Source organism: Clupea harengus, chromosome 4 (assembly GCF_900700415.2).
Source record: "Clupea harengus chromosome 4, Ch_v2.0.2, whole genome shotgun sequence".
Taxonomy (NCBI): domain Eukaryota; kingdom Metazoa; phylum Chordata; class Actinopteri; order Clupeiformes; family Clupeidae; genus Clupea; species Clupea harengus.
In genome coordinates, this window is record NC_045155.1 from 1241383 (window position 1) to 1262742 (window position 21360).

Consider the following 21360-nt stretch of genomic DNA (forward strand, 5'->3'; position numbering starts at 1 on the left):
GAGACAGAGTTTGTTTTGTTCAGCGTGATCTTGTAATCCTCCCCCTGTTGTTCCTTTACTAAAGCGTTCTGATGTGGTACGCTTGCATTCAGCAAAACAGCCCATCTGGATATTAGGAGAACGCTTAACTAGTGTGCTTTGGACAATTCTGTGTGAGCTTTCCAGGAACTTATGTTGCATTTTTTTTCACCTCTTCCTCTGCAGAATGAAGATTTACAACCTCCTGAAAAAGCCACTTCCTCTCCATGTTTCTGTGTAAAGTGGACTATGTAAAGAGGATGACTGTAACAAACTGGGACAAAAAAATCTAAAAGAGCCGCATGGTGTAAAGGATTGTGATTGGGAAATTGTCTACAACCCAATCATTTTTGTGCTTTTTTTTGGCTTTTGTATTGTCACTGGTGGCACACAAGCATACACACCCACCACCAGACAAACACACGCACATAAACACACAGTCCGTGGCCCCTGCTGAGGGCAATGCCCAACCTGCTGAATGCTGATGCCTCCTTCAGCTCCAAACAGGAGCTTCTGGACCTCCATGATGGTCCCATTGGCCCAGTGCTGGACACCCCAAGCCCAGTGGAGTTGCAGGAGGACAGCCCCTCGACCTCCAGCCTTAGCAGTCCGGCTGGAGACAACCCCCAGGTGGGGCTCAGGACCATGGGGGCCGGGGACGAGCTGGCAGACACGCCGCACGGGTTGAAATTCATCCCCTCGGACACGGAGTACCTGTGCGGCTGGGGAGGCATGACCCCCCCCTCCATCCAGACGTTTAACACCCCCCGCTGGGTGCTCTTCTTCCTGTGTGCGGCCTCCTTCTTACAGGGCATGATCATCAACGGCTTCATCAACACGGTCATCACCTCCATCGAGCGTCGCTTCGACCTGCGGAGCTATCAGGTAGGCGTCTTAAAGAATCACAGGGGGATTTCCCCTTTAACGTAATTCTGTGCTTTTGCAGGCTGTTTTCTATGCTGGCAGTGGTTTTAGTCCACCGCATTGCTTTTCCTGTTATCAGTCACATGCTCCCTTTGCTGTTCTGCCCGTTATGCACCTCCATGGAAATGGGGTCACAAATGCAAACGTCTTCTCCCGGCAGGCCGGTCTCATCGCCAGCTCCTACGACATTGCAGCCTGCGTGTGCCTTGCCTTTGTCAGCTACTTTGGGGGCACGGGCCACAAGCCCCGCTGGCTGGGCTGGGGGGTGCTGATCATGGCCCTGGGCTCGCTGGTGTTCGCACTGCCCCACTTCACCACGCCACCCTACCAAGTGAGTGTGCCTGAGCGCTCGGGCCTGTGCTCCAGCAACCTGACGGAGCCGTGCCAGGACAGCGCGAGCGCAGGCCTCTCTGCCTACCGCTACGTCTTCATGCTGGGCCAGTTCCTGCACGGCGTGGGAGCCACGCCACTCTACACGCTGGGCGTCACCTACCTGGATGAGAATGTTAAGTCCAGCTACGCACCTGTCTACATAGGTGAGAATTGTCATATTGCATGCGTACACGAGCATATACACCACACGCAACACAATTGTAGGGCCCTGTGATATCCGCGATTTTATAAAATGACAGGAGAGAAATACAGTGGTGTTATAAGAGTAAGCAGTTCTCAGCAGAAATAACAGACATTAAAATGATATGTTCATAGTCATACTGACTTTCTGGTCTTCACTTTTTGGACCACTCATCAACGACGGATGACACCAAACTCGTTTTGTACTGATGGCCTTTATCAAATGCATAACATGTTTGCATTGGGTGAGTGGCACAGGCACATCAAAGATGCTGTCAGAGACAACTAGCCAAAGTTAGTGGAACAACAGCTTGATAAATGTCATTATACCAACCTCTCACGTTCAGTGGTTTTATTATATGAACACGGAGTTTGCAACTGTGCCAGTAAACAGATGCTTCCCTATGCAACCCCCATGCGATGTGAAACCAACAGGAAACTCGTAGACGCCGGAGGCGTAAACTGGGGCACCATCTGAATAAAGCCTCTTGCACACCGCCTGCACTGCGTGTGCCTGACGGCTGCAGCGCAGAACTGCTGCGGCTTGGATGCGTGTGTAATTCACAACGCATGGTGTCTGCTGCAGCTCTGCTACCGCCAGCCATATCCTTCTACATCGAGTTTGGTGTCATCCCTCGTTGTGTGGTCCGAAAAGAGAAGACCAGAAAGTCAGTATGACTATCAACATTATTTTAATTTCATTATGACATCATCATATTCATCATCTTCCTGTCTGTCATTTCTGCTGAGAACCTCTGACTCACGCAGGCATGTGTGCCCGCTCTAGTGTAACCTCTTAACACGGGCGCCGAAATGAAAATCGACAGGTTCCGCAGCACAGGCAGTGTGCAAGAGGCCTACAATAGTCATAGGACTTACAAATATACAAAAAAGACCTATCATAACACAACTGGCTTTCTGACTCAGCAAAGGTCTTGTAACAGGTGTTACAGATCTACTGGGGATCATTTGAACTGGGGATGAGAGACCGCAAAAACGCGTACATGGTTTACCCTATTCCAAATAGCTGTCACGACTGATTCATCAAATGGGGAAGACAAAAACTCATGTGTGGATGTTTATGAAAATGTTTGCATATTTCTTACATATTTCTTACATATTTCTTTCATATGTCAGTTGAAATGTGAATAAGTGACATTATTTAAAAGTGTACTGTGTCGGTAGGCTGTTGATTTCCGGCAAGTAGGTTCAGGTGTTTAACTGTGAGCAGCACAAGTAGGTTCAGGTGTTTAACTGTGAGCAGCACTCTTAGCACCAGATTGCATTATACCCATTTCACCTGCCTGCGTTGCGTGTGCACGGTGCGATGCTGCGATACTTGGTTGATTTTCTTTTCGCTGTCCATGTTAACAGGTTAACGCACTTCTCCGTGAGTCATTTAGAGTTTCGGCGTGAAGCCTATTTTTTTTCGCGCAGGAAGTAATCGAATCTCACCAGAAATAGACAGTAAAATGATGTTTTGATATTAATATTGACATCATATCAGCAACATTACATAACTGAGACCTTTCACTGCAGTTTCGATGTCTGGCTTATGTCACGAACATTACAGTGGGGAAGTGGAGGTTACATGTATACCATATATGGAAGAAAAAGGACGTTTCAGACAATGCCTTGATGTCTTCCCTCTCTTACTTGGCAATGTCTTGTGATGTGACCCTCTTCTCCACATGCATAGCAAACAAAGTCTTCATACCTTCCCCCACTACCTGGGCAGTGTTTCACAACGTGCCCATCCTCTCCACATGTATAGCATATGATAACCCCCACTGAACTGCTTCTCCTGAATCTTTTACCTGTGTTACCATGTGTTGCCAATTAGAAGATTTGAGGACTCCGGCCCTCTTTGTCTCCTGTTCTGTTGGGAAAGGTTACTTCCTATAGCTGCAGGTGGGTGGGATTTCTTAGAAGTGGCCTGAATATTGTAAAATTGTGTAATTTTAGCAATAATTGCATCCTAGTCTGAGAGATGAGTCACGAGCATTTCTATGGAAGAGCGAGTCATGTTCCTTGATCCAAGCACATGTATAGCCAACATCTTCAGTCGTGGTGTCAGGGTACCCACTAGGGGTGGGAATCTCTTGGCACCTCACGATTCGATTCGATTCCGATTCAGAGGTCAACGATTCGATTCTAAACCGATTCTCGATTCTAAACCGATTATCGATTCTAAACCGATAAAACGATTATCGATGCATCTCGATTTTTAAAACATTTGAGTTTGCTACTCAGAGTCTCAAATCACTTCCTACTTTGTGTTTGATAATTAAAGAAAATCAACAGATCTATTTTTTTATTAGAGAAAAAGTGTGTCCTTGTCACAATTATGACTTTCTATGAACAATGCAATAATCGATGCAGCTTGCATTTCAACACAAAATGAATGTGTAAAAAAAAAAAAAAAAAAAAATATTATTATTTTTTATTTTTTTTTTATTTAAAAAAAAAATCGATTATGAACTTTTCTGAATCGAGACAGAATCGTTCTAGAGAGAATCGAGAGAAATCGAAAAATCGATTTTTTTTCCCCCACCCCTAGTACCCACTGTATGCTGCTGGATGTTCCCCTTTCCTCACTGTGACTTCTCTTGCTCTGAATGAGGGTTCAGGGAAGTAAGGCCCGGGCGCCTGGCAACTGCATTGCGCAACCGCTGTGTCTCGGTTGTGTGTGTTTATCCACACCACCGATGTTTCTCTTGTGGCACCGCCGTGCCTGAGACGTACATCTCACACAGGCAGTGTGTGTGTGCGTCTCACACAGGCAGTGTGTGTGTGCGTCTCACGCAGGCAGTGTGCATACTCTAACTTGTTAACATGGGCATCTCACGCAGGCAGTGTGTGTGTGTGTTTGTGTGTGTGTGTGTGTGTGCGTCTCACGTAGGCAGTGCATACTCTAACTTGTTAACATGGGCATCTCACGCAGGCAGTGTGTGTGTGTCTCACGTAGGCAGTGCATACTCTAACTTGTTAACATAGGCTCAGGGTCATAAATCAACGCACACATGCAACGCAGGCTGTGAGAAACGGGCTAAGCATTCTTCTGAGGTACTAGGAACCGCGATGTGTGCCCAAACCTGTAGCCTCAATTTTTTTTTTTTTTTTTAAGATTTATTTTTGGGCTTTTTGTGCCTTTAATCGATAGTGCAGTGAAGAGTGGGAGAAGAGCTGGGGAGTGGACAGGAGAAATGACATCGGGCCGGATTCGAACCTGTGTCCTCCATGGGCGTCAAGCCCGAATGTGGTTGGGGCTACTGCTTGCGCCACAGTGCCCCCCCCTATAGCCTCAATTTGAACTGGTAGACTATCCTTCATAACACCAAACTGATTGCATTGGGATCAGAGCTTAGTCAGAAGATGGTACGATAGTAGAAATCTAATTTGTTTTATCTCGCAGGTCGGCCCAGCCCATTATCACTGTGAGACAGAGTAGGCCTATAGCCTACTCATCCAAACAAGGTGCTCAAAGCAGAAAGGAAGCCTGCAGCACAATGCAGGCTGAATAACACATTGCTAAACAAAATCAGCTCAAGCACCGAGAACAACAACACCCTTTGAGAGGAGATGGCAGTCTGAAGCCAAGTAGTGCCATTAACAAAATGTTTGAATAGCCATTTGATAGTGTGATAGCCTGCAATAGCAGCTTTTTGAGGCCTCAACAGCCTGCAACACAGGGACAAGCTACGCCAGCAGATAGTCCTCACTAACTGCAGGCTATTATATTTTCTATCAGTTGGCTTGGACTATGTATTTATACTTTAATCTGTTATGCTGGTTCGTTCAAGATCTTAACAATGTGGAGACGAGGCTAAGCTACACGGGTACCAGGCAGGCTAGACTACACATTCAACATCCCTCTCCTCCAAGTTAAGATGGGCGCCGTGTATGCAGAGTGTCCTCGTGTTACTTATGCTTGCATTTCCTTTAGATTACGTTCTGTATTTTTGATTAACAAGGACACAAACAAACATCACTTTGTAAAAAAAAAAAAACACTTAATTTCTTTATAACACATCACATTAATAAGCCTAATGAATTTGTATGTTTTCCCACTTGTTGAATAAGTTTCACATCAGCTGTCAAATAAGGTTGTAATGTAGCCTATGATTATTGTGGTCACATTCCCACGCCCAACCCCAGTTCAAATGAACCCCAGTAGATCCGCAGCCTCAGAAACTGGGACGTAACCGAATCTCCCCTTTAAGCAGCAATAAGGTGTTCTGTTCCAAAACTAGCATGCTAACTACCTAAAAGACATGCAACATCCTGCAAACACCACCAACAGCCCAGTTGACACTGATAGAAGCTTGCCAACACACTAACTGGTGTATTTTGGCAGTAGAGCTGGCAAGGTCATGCTGTGAAAGCTTTTCTTCCATTTTTGCAAGGTGTTCCAGCCAGGAAACACAGAACTACATAGTGCATATCCTGGATGGCTAGTGGGAAATCTGTGTTTATCTGTCCTTCACATGACCATATGCAATCAAAATGAATTTGAGGACGGTACCAAAACTAGTTCCCTATAAAACCATACCTCAAAAAATGTCAAATTGTTGCATAGTGTTACTTTAAATAGCCTACCATACGTCTTTGTGAAGTAAGACCTGCCCTCGTAACCTCCCATTGAGCGAGTCATGGGTCAGTCCAATGAGTCATGAGTTCCATGTGTCTTTCTTGCTGGTGACCTTTCAAAATGAGCTTATTATGGGGTTGATAGAAGGTTATCTGGAGGGGGGGGGGGGGGGTGTTCATATTCATACAGGAGAGCCATGTGAATACTAATGGACATCTGCTCTTACCGAAACAAAGACAGTCACTATTTCACTAGTAAGCACTTAGTTCATATCAACAGGAGAGCAGCAATATTCAGTTTCATCATCAGTTTCATCTTGTAATTCATCAACATTTCTGAAACATTAACTATTAGGCTGTAACATTATATAAAAATCTGTATATCTAATATAATATTAGAATAATAATAATATAATGGGTTCTTCCTTGCCCCATGCTACACTCCTCCACTTCATGAAAATCAACCTGTTTTTTTGTGTAATCCTGTTGACAGACAAACAGAGCCACAAATGGCATCAAAAACATAACCTCCTTTAGCGGAGGAAATTGATAAAAAACGAATCTGGAGAAAAAATGTCAAGGAAAACACGGAATCCTGCAAAAAATGTAATGGAAATTGTCACATGGTCACAATTGCCCATATTTCTCAACACAGAGCTGACAGCATGTGTGTTCCTAGAAAGAATAACCTTTCAATTGAGCTAAAGAATGGAGACGATCTTAATACTAATATTGATACTGCTTTCTAAATAAGGACAGAATGCTTCTCTGTGAGTCCATTACATGTTTCTGCTAGCTATACTTAGAGATGACTCCTTTGATATACTATCTAACAAACAAATGGCTTTTACCCAACTTTTCACCGGGCCTTCACTAAAAGGCCGACACGAACACTTGACTAATCTCTGTTCAGTCATCTTATGTCATGTAGGTTATCTCATGAAAAACCTTTTAGAAGCAGATAGATGAAAGAGCCTATAATTAATGTTTACATGTATAATGTAATGTATAATTAGTGTTTAAAGTTCTTTATTCTTTGTTCTTCATGTTTCATCAACTATTTCTCAAGATGAGTGTACACTTCCTCTCAATGCATTCAAGTCATGTTTAGGCTGTCAGCTATCTGTCTAATAATAGGGTCAGGACAGCTAACACAGTTACCGCAAGCAAGACCTTCAGACATACACTGAGCCGCCCTCTGTCTTCAAAATAAAAAAACAGGAGTGACTCAGTGGAAAGCATTATAGTTGCGTGTGTGTGTGTGTGTGTGTGTGTGTGTGTGTGTGTGTGTGTGTGTGTGTGTGTGTGTGTGTGTGTGTGTGTGTGTGTGTGTGTGTGTGTGTGTGTGTGTGTGTGAGAGAGAGAGAGAGAGAGAGACCTCTTTCTGATAATTTTACTATTCTGGTTGTGATTCTCTGAATGGTCTGTTCATATGATACTGTTTTCAGGAAGTACTGTCACTTCTCTGTTCTGTACTTATATAGTATCTTGCACATTTTCAAATCTTCCTTTTTTTTCCCCCTGTTTCACTTTTACAATTTCATTCCTCGATGTTCCTGATCTCTTGTAATCAGTGAGATTGCTGCTGCTGCTGCGGCAGTCATCTAGTTTTTGTCCCCTTCAGGTTTCCATACCCCTTCCCCTTCATGTGTTTGGCTTTATCAGCCAGGGCCGCCGGTTCCACCCCAGACATCAATAGAAAGGACTGTGAATGGTGGCTCAGTGTCGTCCGCATTTCAAAGGCAGCCAGAGACAATCAAACCCCAGTCAGCCTCTGTGTTGTGTGAGCCACGGCCAATGAGCCTGTGTGTTATTGATTGGATGCCGAACAACAACAACACAAATAAGGGCCCATCAAAGGGGGATTTATTTACTCCTGTGTGGATTTCTGGCAACGGCAGTGGGATATCCCCTTCTGGCACACTATTGGGCTCTAACCACCCCTCTCCCTCTCCCTCTCTCTCTCTCCCTCTCTCTCTCTCTCTGGTTCCCAGGCATCTTCTACACGGCAGCCATTGTTGGGCCAGCAGCTGGATACCTGCTGGGAGGATTCTTCCTCAACATCTTCACAGAGACGGACCAAACGTGAGTGATGCTGGGCCCACTTCCTGCTTACTCTGGGTCCGTGCCAGATGTGGTCGACCAAGGCCATGAGGGTCTGAAAATGTGAAACAGTGTTTTGTTTTGTTTTGTTTTGTTTTGTTTTGTTTTGTTTTTGGGACGAAAACATCTGCCAATTATCTAAAAAACTAAACCAAACATTGTGGGTGTAGTGTAAGCCATGATGGGACGGGAATACGATCAACGTGTCTGTGTGTACTGCATGTTAGAGAATGACCGGGAGCTGACCTGAAAGGAACTTCTTGAAAAGGTATCCATGAGGTGGAGGCGAGGAGGGAAAGAAAGCTGGTCCATCAGCTCCCTCTACTGGTCATACATGAGAGATCTCTGTTTCTGATTTAAGCAATTATAAGCCATGTTCTAAGACGTGTTCAGTACTTTTAGGCCATAATGTGACTTTTACCTAGAGAATGCCTCCCGATTGTCTTTAAAATCAATGCCTATTTTCATGTGATAATTTTTATCCTGAATGTTCTCTCCTCTGTCTCATAGGACGGAGCTTACACCAGAGAACCCTCTGTGGGTGGGGGCGTGGTGGATTGGCTTTCTGGCAGGGGGAGCCGCAGCATTGATAATTGCCTTACCAATCCTAGGGTATCCACGGCAACTACCAGGTACCTGTCTTTTGCATCCTAAACCATTTCTGTAAAATGCAGTCATATGTGTCTGTGTTCAGTGTTACATGTTTGTAGTTACAGTGAACCCCAATATATCTCTGTGCTTGTTTTCTTCTTATTTCCCTTTCTTCTTTCTGTCCCTCGCTTTTTTTTCTTTTTCTTTTTTAATGTATCTGCTGTTGCACAGGTTCTCAGCGTTATGTGGCTATGCGTGTGTCAGAAGCGCACCAGCTGAAAGATGGCAGTCAGACCAGAGCCGCTGACCCTCAGTTTGGGAAGACAGTGAAGGACATGCCCAGGTACCCCAAACCTCTGCCAACTTCACACATTTACCTGAGAAATGAAACTCATTTGGATGATCAGGGAACAGACGTCAGTTGTTGTTTTTGGCTGTATTTCCTTTGAAAAGAGATTGGACATTCTTTGAATAATTAAAATAGTTACCCTCAAGTAATTTTTCTTGTGGGTCAACTGGTAGAGCATTTGTTTAATTCCCAGGGAGCACACATAGGCTATATACATATATTTATATTTATACATAAATACATCTGTGCTGGCTATTTTTAAATGTAAAATGTAAATATATTACATATCTGTGCTGTCAGAAGTGACATGGCGATTGTGTCATTTTATATAAGAAGCACGGGGTTCATCATTTTATTTCGTTTTTAAGTGTACTTTCATTTGTGGTCTTACCCCCAAAAAAAAGGGCAAATAAAGTAACATGAATAATCTACAAATGGTGACAAAGTCAGAAGTGGCAACAACTCAGACAACTCAGATTACTCAAATGTAAACATGACCCGCAAGGTCAGCGCAGATTAAGCCAATTAAGCTACAGAGTGGCCTGATCTGGCCGTCACCAGGAAGTCAGACTTATTCCTAGCGACGTGAGCAACCAGTGCTAACATAAGAAGAAAACAAGAGAAAGATACACTGACGATTTTTAATGGTAGTGCGCTTTTCCTTTTCTATGCATTTTTAGTCATTCTGCTGACGACCCCTCCCACCACAGGTCTGTCTTACTTCACCTCTCTGACTTGCTGACGACCTCTCTCACCACAGGTCTGTCCTACTTCTACTGAAGAACTCCACGTTCATCTTCCTGTGCCTGGCCGGGGCCACGGAGGCCACACTCATAGCCGGCATGTCCACCTTTGGGCCCAAGTTTTTGGAGTCCCAGTTCAACTTGAGTGCATCGGAAGCCGCCACCTGGTTTGGTGAGAGAAATAGAACCTCCATTATTATTACCACCACCACCCCCACCCCCCAGCCAGTGAATTCAGGTTCACATAATATTCTCTGGATGTATTTTTTTTTTTTAGTCTTCAGTTTATTGGTAGATTCTTGGACTACTTTGGTAAGGACAAAATATTATATTTGGTTCTTGCAGATTCTTTATTCTGTGTTCTGATACCACAAACATTAACAGAAAACTCTCTCACATTGTTTACAACCATTGTAAATGTTTTACAACCATTTTTTTTCACTTCTTAATTTTAGTGTACATCATGTGCACATAATTGTAACCTGAGTGGTTATCATAAAAATGTGTTCCATTTACAATACACATTCCAAGACATGCTTTTGTAGCACTCTGAGATTCAGACGAATATAGAGTGCGCTATAAATTAAATTAATTATTATTATTATTATTATTATTATTACTTAACCCTTTTCCTGCGCTGTAGGATACATGGTCGTACCAGCAGGGGGCGGTGGCACCTTCCTGGGTGGCTACATCGTCAAGAAGCTGAACCTGCGCTGTCGGGGCATTGTCCGCTTCTGCATGCTGTGCGCGCTGGTCAGCCTGACGGCCATCTTCATCTTCCTCGTCCACTGCCCCAACATGCCCATGGCGGGCGTGACAGCCCCCTACCGGACCAGTCCACTCCTGAACCAGCACCAAGACATGTACCTGGACCCGTACGAGAGCGAGAGCATGTACAACAGGTATGGCCGTAAAAACCACAGTAACTTCAAAAACACAATTTACCCCATTCTATAGGCCAGGGGTTCTCAAACTTTTGCAAGCTGGGCCCCCCCAAAGCTGGTTAGGGGTAGTTGGGGCCCCCCCATCCACCCGCGGCCCGCCGCCACCGCCCTCAACTACACCACCATATATAGATAGATAGATAGATAGTGTATTGTTATTGATAGGCCTGACATGTCAAGGTTAGGCTATTGTTATTGTTAGGCCCATACAGACAATTATTATAACTATTTATTTTTATTATTGTTATTATTATTATCAGTAATAGTAGGTATTATTATAATTAATGATTATCGACCAATTATTATTATTGTATTATTATTATTATCATAATAATAATAAGTGGTATTATTGCTATCATTAGGATACTGTTATTATTATGGGCCTCTTGTGATCTTTACAAAAAAAAGAATGACGAAAGAGGGGAGATGCTTAAGTCTACTGTCACTCTTCAGCTGCTCTTTCATGTCTAGTGACAGCTCATCTGCTGAGCAGAGAAATGGATCCCGAACTCAGGCGAATGAACGGTAGTCCTCTTTGAAATAGGACCCAAACTGATTTCTGATATTCGGCGTGATACAGTGTAATTTGACATAGGAGCTAAACTCAGCACAATACCTATCATTATTCTAAACGTGTTGCGTGGCCGGCAAAATCAGTGTTTCGGCAATTGTATGGGGTTTGCCAAGCTTAGCAATTCTATGAGCAACTACATAAGATGCTCCAGACACTGCTTGGAGATAGTGCTATGCTTGGACATGGTGGTTCGTTGTTGCTGGAGGCCATCACGTTTATGTTTAAAGAAGTCCACAGGCTTCTCTTTCTGACTTTTACGAATCAGAAACTTGTCCATGTTGTGTTTGTTTGCTGATACAGCGTATGAAGTTAATAAAGTTCTAATTTCAACGTCGTGTTCTTGTATGTGTGGTTGTGAACGACTTGCACACGAACAATGGATAAGGCTGTGCTAGGCAATGATTCCTAACCAAACGAACTGTACACAATGTAGACAGGGACAGCACAAAATAGTATTCAAGTGCTGGTGTTTTATTTGTTGCGGTGGATGATCAAAAAATGTAAAGGTAGGCTAGGTGTTAAGGAGAAAAGGGCTAGCTGTAGTTGGAAAAGGTAGCTAGCTAGGCTAGCTCTCGGGGCTACGAGCTTTTCTAAAAGATTGTGGAGCAAATTACTCCTTAGAATAGGCTACGAATAGACCTACTGCAAGTGCAGTAAGGTATTACTAAGGAAGGAGTGAGTCTTTAAAAATACTGTTTATAAAGCAATGAATATCTGAATGATAGAGGAAACAAGAGAAATTGCACAAACTCTGCAAAGTGTCGTCTCAGGGTGAGCGCTTACCTCCATGCCTGCGTTTTGTTTTTATACTCGGAAGCGGAGGTGCTACTCGCGTTGAAATGATAATACTCCGTTTTGATTGGTGGATCAGGAGCAAAACAGTATTTGATTTGTTTGGGTCAGTCCAGCCCCTTGCATTTCGCTACTGAGGGAGCTTTCACTAACCAGTGACAGGTCGGCGGTTTTTTTTTCTTTCTCCGTCTGTGACATCGCGCCCCCCCTGGAGAGTGTTCGCGCCCCCTCAGGGGGGCGCGCCCCCCACTTTGAGAACCACTGCGATATAGGCTGTTGGAGTGTCCAGATGTGGTTGCCTTGACAACAAGCCTTGTGCTTTTGACAGTCATCCAGAAATATCCTCTGGCACCCGTCATGCAGAGAGAAACAACAATCAGAACACAATGAACGAATGCAGTTAAATAAACGATTCCCCTGGAGAGCCGTTAGTGTAGAGTTTTCAGACTTTTCAGACTTTTCAGACTTTTCACACATCCTTTTATCTGAGGGCTGGTGTGCTTCCAGCACATGTCAAGTGTGACAAGTTGACAAGTGTCCCCGTCGAAGTTCACCTGCCTGTTTGGTTGCACAGCAGTGTCATGAGCTCAGGCAGGCCAAGTTAGTGCACAGCCTCAGGTGCCCAGCAGCACCCAATCCCAAGCATCATTAAACCCAGATGTTGTGTGTGTGTGTGTCTGTCAGATGGATGCCTGTCCCAACCAGATGTATTATCAGTCTTCACTGAAGCATCACTCCAAGCTCTCCTGTGGCTGCTGCTGGCATCTTACAGGATGATCAAAGTAGATTAGATGCAGGAGACCTATTATAGTAAGCTTGTAAACAAAAATAGAAGTTTTTTCTTCACTTTCTTTTACTGTTTGTTACATTTTTGTCGTTTTGCCTTCTAAACCATTCTCTCACTCATCTCTCTCAGTCCCTCTCTACATCGTCACTACTTGCCCCCTTCCACTCTCTCTCTCTCTCTCTCTCTCTCTCTCTCTCTCACTCTCGCTCTGTGTCTCTCTCTCTCTCTCTCTCTCTCTCACTCTCGCTCTGTCTCTCTCTCTCTCTCTCTCGCTCTCTCTCGTTCCTCTCTCGTTCCTCTCGTACTATTTCTCTCTCTTTCTCTCGTTCCTCTCTCATACTCTCTCTCTCTCTCACTCTCGCTCTGTGTCTCTCTCTCTCTCTCTCTCACTCTCGCTCTGTGTCTCTCTCGTTCCTCTCTCTCTCTCTTCTCTCTCTCGTTCCTCTCTCGTTCCTGTCTCGTACTATTTCTCTCTCTTTCTCTCGTTCCTCTCTCATACTCTCTCTCTCTCGTTCCCCTTCTCTCTCTCTCTCTCTCTCTCTCTCTCTCTCTCTCTCTCTGTCATTGACTTTCCTATTGTGTCTGTTTCTCTTTCAGCTCTCTGGAGGGGAACCTGACGGTGAGCTGTAACGCTGGCTGCCACTGCGTGAAGGAGCTCTATAACCCCGTGTGCGGAGCGGACGGAGTCATGTATTACTCCCCTTGCCACGCCGGCTGCAGCTCCATCAACCGCACGCACAGCCACAATGGCAGACAGGTACATTATTGCAGTGGAACTGTAGTCAGCCACCACCACTATGGTTCTAGGTGCTCACACACACACCATGGCTGGAGGGGTAAATCACTGTTCTGTGGATTTATGTCTTTCTACCTCAAGTGTTTGACTTGGGTCGAATGTGTAAGACTGTCTCTGCCTCTCTCCCCTGTCCTCTCCTCTCCTCTCCTCTCCCCTCCTTTCTCTCTCCCCTCTCCTTTCCTCTCCTCTCTTCTCTCCCCTCTCCTTTCTTCTCCTCTCCTCTACTCTCCTTTCCTCTCCTCTCCTCTCTCCCCTCTCCTTTCTTCTCCTCTCCCCTCCTTCCTCTCTCTCCTTTCCTCTCCTCTCCTCTCCTCTACTATACTCTACTCTCCCCTCCTCCCCTCCTCTCCTCTCCTTTCCTCTCCTCTCTCCTCCCCTTCACTCCTCTCCTCTCCTCTCCTCTTCTCCCTCCTCTCTCCTCTCCTCTACTCTCCCCTCCTTCCTCTCTCCCCTCTCCTCTCTTTCCTCTCCTCTCCTCTCCTCTCTCCCTCTCCTTTCCTCTCCTCTCCTCTACTCTCCCCTCCTTCCTCTCTCCCCTCTCCTCTACTCTCCCCTCCCCTCCCCTCCTCCCCTCCTCTCCTCTCCTTTCCTCTCCTCTCTCCTCCCCTCCCCTCCTCCCCTCCTCTCCTCTCCTTTCCTCTCCTCTCTCCTCCCCTCCTCTCCTTTCCTCTCCTCTCTCCTCTCCTCCTCTATCTCTCTGCAGGTGTTCTCTGACTGCAGCTGTGTGGTGGGGAACGTGACGTGGGGGAAGGAGGGGCTGGCCCTGGCAGGGAAATGTAGCTCCTCCTGTCAGCACATGCCGGCCTTCCTCTTCTTCTTCTTCATCGTCATCTTCTTCACCTTTCTATGCAGCATCCCCGCCCTCACTGCCACCCTCAGGTAGGCCTTCCCACCGGGTCACTAAACACTATACATACTCACACCTGCTGCTTTTCCCCCTCCTGTTACAGCTTCAGATATGCACATCTGCCGGTAGCAGAGGTCTCCTTGACATTTGTGCCTTAGTTTGTGTGTGTAAGCCACTGTTTCCAATACAAATGAATCACCTCCCAGGTATGTTTTTGACATTATAATCTGTTTGGGAAATGATTTAGTGAGTGGCTTAAAAATGGATTAGGAATGGATTAGCAATAATATAGCCCTGCTTGTTATTTAGTGCTTATAAGCCGTACTGCCATGTAAAAGGAGGTTGCAGGAACTAAAACTGAACTGTGATTTTAAAAAGCAACATCTAAATAATCACTTTGAACAAGGTGTCACAGTTTGGGCATTGACGAGGCTTGTCGTCTCCTTCAGGTGTGTTCCAGACAGCCAGAGGTCCTTTGGCCTGGGGATCCAGTGGATTGTGGTGCGGACTCTGGGTAGGTTGCTGTTCGTATCGGGTTAGCCCACTAGGGGGCGCTTCTGAATTAACAGGCTAGCACCGTCTGCTGCCGACTTGTTGCACCACCAACAGTTTTCAGTAGTGCCGAGTTCACACTATACTTCACTCAGCCCTGATTTTCGCGAACAAAAAGCCAAAGATCAAATTGGCCTAAAGGGAAACCTGAGGGAGGGGTCGTAACACCTGACACACATCAAGCAACAAGCGTCTTTTTCTGCCTTGTATCTTCGCTGCAAATCAGCGCACAAACAACTTGGATTGCAGATCTTCTTGCGGACATCCATATTTTGGGAGACACATAATCCTGTCTTGCGCATGGTATTGACCATTCCACTTGTCACTTCTCGCACGTGTGTTTGTGACAAAAACGTGGTTTGGAGACCAGACGGATTCCTGATGAAAGATTTTGATATGTGTGACACCCCCCCCCCCCCCCCCCGAGTCGCTGATCAGTCATGTAGTGTGCAGCAACAGCGATTCAAGATTCCCCGATTACAAGATGGCAAGTTGTGAAGTGTGTAACGGTACAGCGATATGACGACTTTGATCAGTCACGTAGTGTGCCTGTGGCGTAAGTTGCCTCCAGACGTCTCGAAGCGACAGTGTCCTCTGTGTTCTTGGGCTGGTGAAGTGATAGTGTCCTATGTGTTCTTGGGCTGGTGAAGTGATAGTGTCCTATGTGTTCTTGGGCTGGTGAAGTGATAGTGTCCTATGTGTTCTTGGGCTGGTGAAGTGATAGTGTCCTATGTGTTCTTGGGCTGGTGAAGTGATAGTGTCCTATGTGTTCTTGGGCTGGTGAAGTGATAGTGTCCTATGTGTTCTTGGGCTGGTGAAGTGATAGTGTCCTATGTGTTCTTGGGCTGGTGAAGTGATAGTGTCCTATGTGTTCTTGGGCTGGTGAAGTGATAGTGTCCTATGTGTTCTTGGGCTGGTGAAGCGACAGTGTCCTATGTGTTCTTGGGCTGGTGAAGTGATAGTGTCCTCTGTGTTCTTGGGCTGGTGAAGTGATAGATGACCTGAGTTATTACCCGCTACGTCCCCAGGTGGCATCCCAGGCCCCATCGCGTTTGGATCTGTGATCGACATCTCGTGCCTACTGTGGCAGGACCAGTGTGGCGAACAGGGCTCCTGCTACCTGTACCAGAACTCCGCCATGAGTCGCTACACGCTCATCGCAGGGATCATATACAAGGTTAGAACCAGGATGCTTTATCTACTGAACATGGCAATGTAATTACTATCTGGCTGTTTTTTAATGTGTCTCAAAGACTGTCGAGTAGTTGCATAGATTCAAGGTTCTTTCGATCACAAAGGCTTTTTGCTCAATGGCAATTTATTCATCATTTCTTCTCTATTCTATTAACTATTTAGGCTGTGTTCAAATTCGTACTAAACCTCGACCTAAATCATACTAATCCTTTATTCCTTTTCTGCATTTCCTGACTGTCGCGCCGTCTCTCTCGTCCTGTTCCGTTCAGGTATTGGGGACCTCGTTCTTCCTGTTGGCGAGTGTGCTGTACCTGCCCCCCCCCGGAGTCTCCTCAGAGCAGCTGTGAGAGCACAGACCATGGCATTGGGGACATTTCAGGGGACTTGGGAGACCTGCCCATCAAAGACCTGCCACAGGAGGTCATCACCAATGTCCATGCCAGGCTATGATGTCTTACCCACAACCGACACCTCACTGTGTGGGTGTGTGTGTGCGTGTGCGTGTGCGTGTGTGTGAGCGTGTGTGTGTGTGTGCATGTGTGTGTGCGTGTGTGTGTTTGTGTAAACAGCCCTCACCAAACCAAAACACTGCATTATTTTCCCTCTGAAGCACACACTCGGTGGTCAGGTTCACTGCATATGATGTCCTCTTGTCACACAATGTGTACGCACAGCCACTACTCTACTTTCCTTCATCCGTGTTAGTCCTTATACATCAGTCCTTTACTTTACTCCAGTCTGTACAGTGTGTGTGTGTGTGTGTGTGTGTGTGTGTGTGTGTGTAAGGGAGATGTAAAGAAAGGAGGTTCTCACTTGTTGCCATATTTGAGATATTTTTGGATTTACAGAAATCATACTTACAGGACGCCATTTATAATTGTTTGCTGGAAAAGATTTCAGAAGGGGTAAAAACTATCCCTGATGCTGCAGTTTCTTTATACATTGTACAGTCACACTTTATTTGGATGGTCCCCTATGGACTACATCTACAGATGCTCAAATGATAAACAATCTGTTGAAACTCTGTTCACTAGAAGTTAGGGTCAAGGGTTGGGAATGGTTAAGGCAATCGTCAGTGAACAATTACAAATACTGAACTTGAGTTTCAACAGACCATCTGTAAAGCGTCTGTAGGCGGACTGTCCTAATAAAGTGCTACCACATTGTCATGTACACGTAGTGCTCTTTCCTGAGACAGGATTAGCGTACAGATATAACAGATTTTCTGTAACAAAATACTTTGTATTTGACTCAATATTCTATTCAAACCCAAACATAAAATTTTATTTATCAGTTACGATACTAAACAAACTTTATTGTCTACTCACAGTATAGTCTTTCATATATGAACCACCACGATAACAACATGAAATCATATTTATTGCCATATTCAAGAAGCACTTAAATGCATTTAGAAGAAAATGTACTGTATATTTTATCAAAAAAAAGCACATAACTATATATCAGACAAGTGTTGGCCCACGAAAGGGACCTGGAAGGTCAGCGAATGGAGAATGATCTGGAAGGTCAGCGAATGAGGAATGATCTGGAAGGTCAGCGAATGGAGAATGATCTGGAAGGTCAGCGAACGGAGAATGATCTTTGCGAACGCAACACTGGCCCTACGGGGGGACAGTGGGAGTGAGGTGGCCAGGACTCGCTGCCTGTGCGCCTCCTCCACATTCCCCCTCCTGCCCTCCTGCCCTCCTGCCCTCCTCCACATTCCCCCTCCTGCCCTCCTGCCCTCCTTCTCCCCGCGCCTCACCCACCCTTGCCCATAAAAGCAGTGCACTTTATAACACTCACCAAGGACCTTGCAATCTGTCAGCAGCAACACTGTGGTCATAACAGCCCGTGAGGGGATGACAGGCGCCCGTCGGCGCCACCTTTCCTTAGTGTCATTCACCCATACCTGTGATCACCATAGCAACAGATCCTATCAACAGTTAGTGCAACAACACTCAAGATAATGCTAGGGTGCAGTATTTATGTGTTCCATGTTTTTTTGTCTTTCTTTCTATTTTTGTCTTTATTTTTTGACTTTTTACAGACCAGTTGTGCCAAAGCACTGTAACTCATTAAAGAGAGGATTGGATTGTATTTTCAACTGTCAAAAGTGTTTTGTATTGTTTTCTTTTTTTTTGTGGAAGTGTGCAGTTGATGCCGCCCAGCGCCCAGTGAGTAACTGGTGCTGAGGGACTGGCGAGTTGGAAGATGGATGGAAGATGTTCTTAGTGTTGTGATGAAACCACTCCTGAACCACTTAATTCATGACTCCTATCCGTATGTGGATGTAACTTTTTTTGAAACCCTAGTCGTTGAAAGTGTAAAATACAAATACATGAAGCTGATGCCAGATCAGATTATTTTCTGTTTGAATGGTTATGTTCAAATTGAACATACCTAATTTCATAATCAAAAATGTGTGTTTGCCATTGTCCAGAAAATAATGTATTTATTTTTACTTTATTTATTAATGAATATCAGTGACTGTCTTTAGTTCTCTCAGAGTTAATGTCTGTAAAAAAATATTAATGTTTTTCATATGGAGAGTCAAGATCCTGGTTAAACAGGTTAAGACCTCAGCAAGCTTTCCATTCCCCTCAATTTATGCAATGTAAAGACATTATTGACAGCAGTGTTCAGTTGAGAAGACGTCTTTCCAAATTACCACTGTTGTGAAGATTGTTTTGTGTGATTTAATTTGGTTTTTAATCATCCCACGTGAATTTAGCCACTTGATTTTGACCCTTTCTAGTCTAATTAGTTTGACTGAGCTGTGAATGTTGGAGATTTGTGTTCATGTAATTTGTTTTTGAGTTGCATTATTATGTAAACACATTTCTATCCAATTTCACCCTGGTCTTATGGGGATTTTGTTTAGGTACTTTTTTAAGTAAATCGATGATTTTAAATTTTATGCAGCCGTTTCCTATTTTTTTATTAACGTGTGATATGCGTTGGTCCAACTTATGATGTGCGTGTGTGTGTGTGTGTGTGTGTGTGTGTGCACGAGCATGTGTGTATAGTAGGTAAGCAGCATGTGTGTGTGTGTGTGTCGTGCTTATTGCACTGGTGCACTGAGCGTCCCAGCTCTCACCGTCACTGTCCCTCTGCATGACGTGATAATACATGCCGATGCACTTCGAGTTTTTGGTGCTCACAAAATCCATCATATATTCGCCTAAAAGCCTATGCAAGGCAGGGCAATCTGCTTGCTGCCTGTTCCACTCAGTTATCAGTACAGCACTGTATTAAGTCTGACCTCTGATATGAGTGATTATTCAATTCAATTCAAGGATGAAGAACTACAGAGACATGCTGTTTCTACTTCACCAGGTACACGTCCCCCTCATACCTTTCTTTATTTCCGTTGTGCTGTTTTCCTTGCGGCTGCTCTTCTCTGTTTTCATTTTCCCTCATGTAGTCTGTAGCCTCTTCATTGCCCCCACCTCAAGGACAGTGACACATGAATTCACTGAGGTAATTAGGGACATTTAAAAGGGTTGTGATAAACTACTAAGACTACACAACCACAAAAACACCGTAACATTTCTCCTGGTTGCTGCGCAATGAAACCATTACAACTCATGGGAGCAAGGAGAGAGGCAGAGAGCAAGACAAACAGAGGCAGCTGCTCTTTTGGAGGGAGAGCACAGGGAGGGAGACAGAAATGAAAAGACTAGAACACAATTAAAAGACTGGAAAGAGATTAGAGAGCTACCAGGTTACGAGGTTGCCATGGATACTGGAGAGCCAGTTCATTGCTCTGTAGGGCCTTGTGACAGTCTGGACTGTGTGTTGATGGGCTCTGTCATGCACAGAGGTCCTCGCACAAATACACACACTCACAACCACACATTGATTACACAAATACACACACTCACAACAACCACACATTGATTACACAAATACACACACTCCCAACCACACATTGATTACACAAATACACACACTCACAACAACCACACATTGATTACACAAATACACACACTCACAACCACACATTGATTACACAAATACACACACTCACAACCACACATTGATTACACACTGCAGTTAGCCAGCCAACAACCAAATGAACATGCCTTATTCTTCATGTATTACAATTTTATTCTAATAGCTTTTGTGATAGATATTCCTCCTGACCTGATAATTCACTTCCTGTTTCTCATGATGCGTTTCTCTCTCTCTCTCTCTCTCTCAATTACTATTGCTGTGAGTCAGGAATTTGCGAGCTGACCTGACGTGAAAAAGAAGAAAGTAGAAAAAAAACAAGCATTCCCGAAAACCTTTGGTCAGAAGAAACAAACGTGTCAGGGTCAGACTCGGCCTCTGTCAATGGACATAGGACCTGTAGTGATCCTCTCTTAAAGCCTGGATGGATGCCGATCTATGACCTGAACTGCTGCTGCTGCACTTATCTGCTTTACAGGAGAGATTTCAAAGTGCCATGAATCAGCTGAAGGAGAATGTGTATGAGCGTGTGTGTGTTTCTGTACTGGCCAGACGTGTTGGGGAGTAGTGAACTACATGTTATTAAACTAGTAGTTTAACTACATTTTGCAGTAGTAGTATACAGAATGAAAGACAACTACATTTATATTTGCAAAGTCATTCAAATAGTTCAATTACTGTTTTGCTATATATTTTTCTAAGTCAAGTGCTGAAACTACAAACAATTTTGGGCTATAAAAGGAAAGGAATGATACATTTTTTTTATAATACCATTGCCTCTCTACTAATTGAACCCTTTTTGCCCAAGCAGTGCATTTGTCAGGCAGCCACAACGACACCCTTGACCTTTAACCTTTGTGTTGGGCAAGTGCAAAAGGGCAGGCGTTGCTCAGTGCTCACACAGCGGCGCCATCATGGATAAACCTCCTGAACCTCAGCTTGAGGAAGGACGACCATGGCATGTCATACTTAAGCAAATAGATGACACTGATTAGCTGCACCTTCATGTTACCTGGCTAACGA

At 44.7% G+C, this 21360-nt stretch overlaps 1 protein-coding gene across 1 annotated transcript in view; it reads left to right on the forward strand.

Annotated features, from left to right (window-relative positions):
* slco4a1 (solute carrier organic anion transporter family, member 4A1) overlaps positions 1 to 19300 on the forward strand; it is a 32543-nt gene extending 13243 nt beyond the window's left edge. Inside the window, 13 exon segments of the mRNA XM_031565649.2 lie at positions 205 to 903; positions 1103 to 1478; positions 8100 to 8190; positions 8719 to 8840; positions 9031 to 9142; positions 9909 to 10063; positions 10535 to 10796; positions 13589 to 13748; positions 14491 to 14666; positions 15084 to 15148; positions 16215 to 16363; positions 16650 to 16694; positions 16696 to 19300. Of these exon segments, the coding sequence (XP_031421509.1) occupies positions 481 to 903; positions 1103 to 1478; positions 8100 to 8190; positions 8719 to 8840; positions 9031 to 9142; positions 9909 to 10063; positions 10535 to 10796; positions 13589 to 13748; positions 14491 to 14666; positions 15084 to 15148; positions 16215 to 16363; positions 16650 to 16694; positions 16696 to 16830 (2271 nt within the window). The 5' untranslated portion in view covers positions 205 to 480 and the 3' untranslated portion in view covers positions 16831 to 19300.
* Positions 19301 to 21360: the final 2060 nt, after the last annotated feature.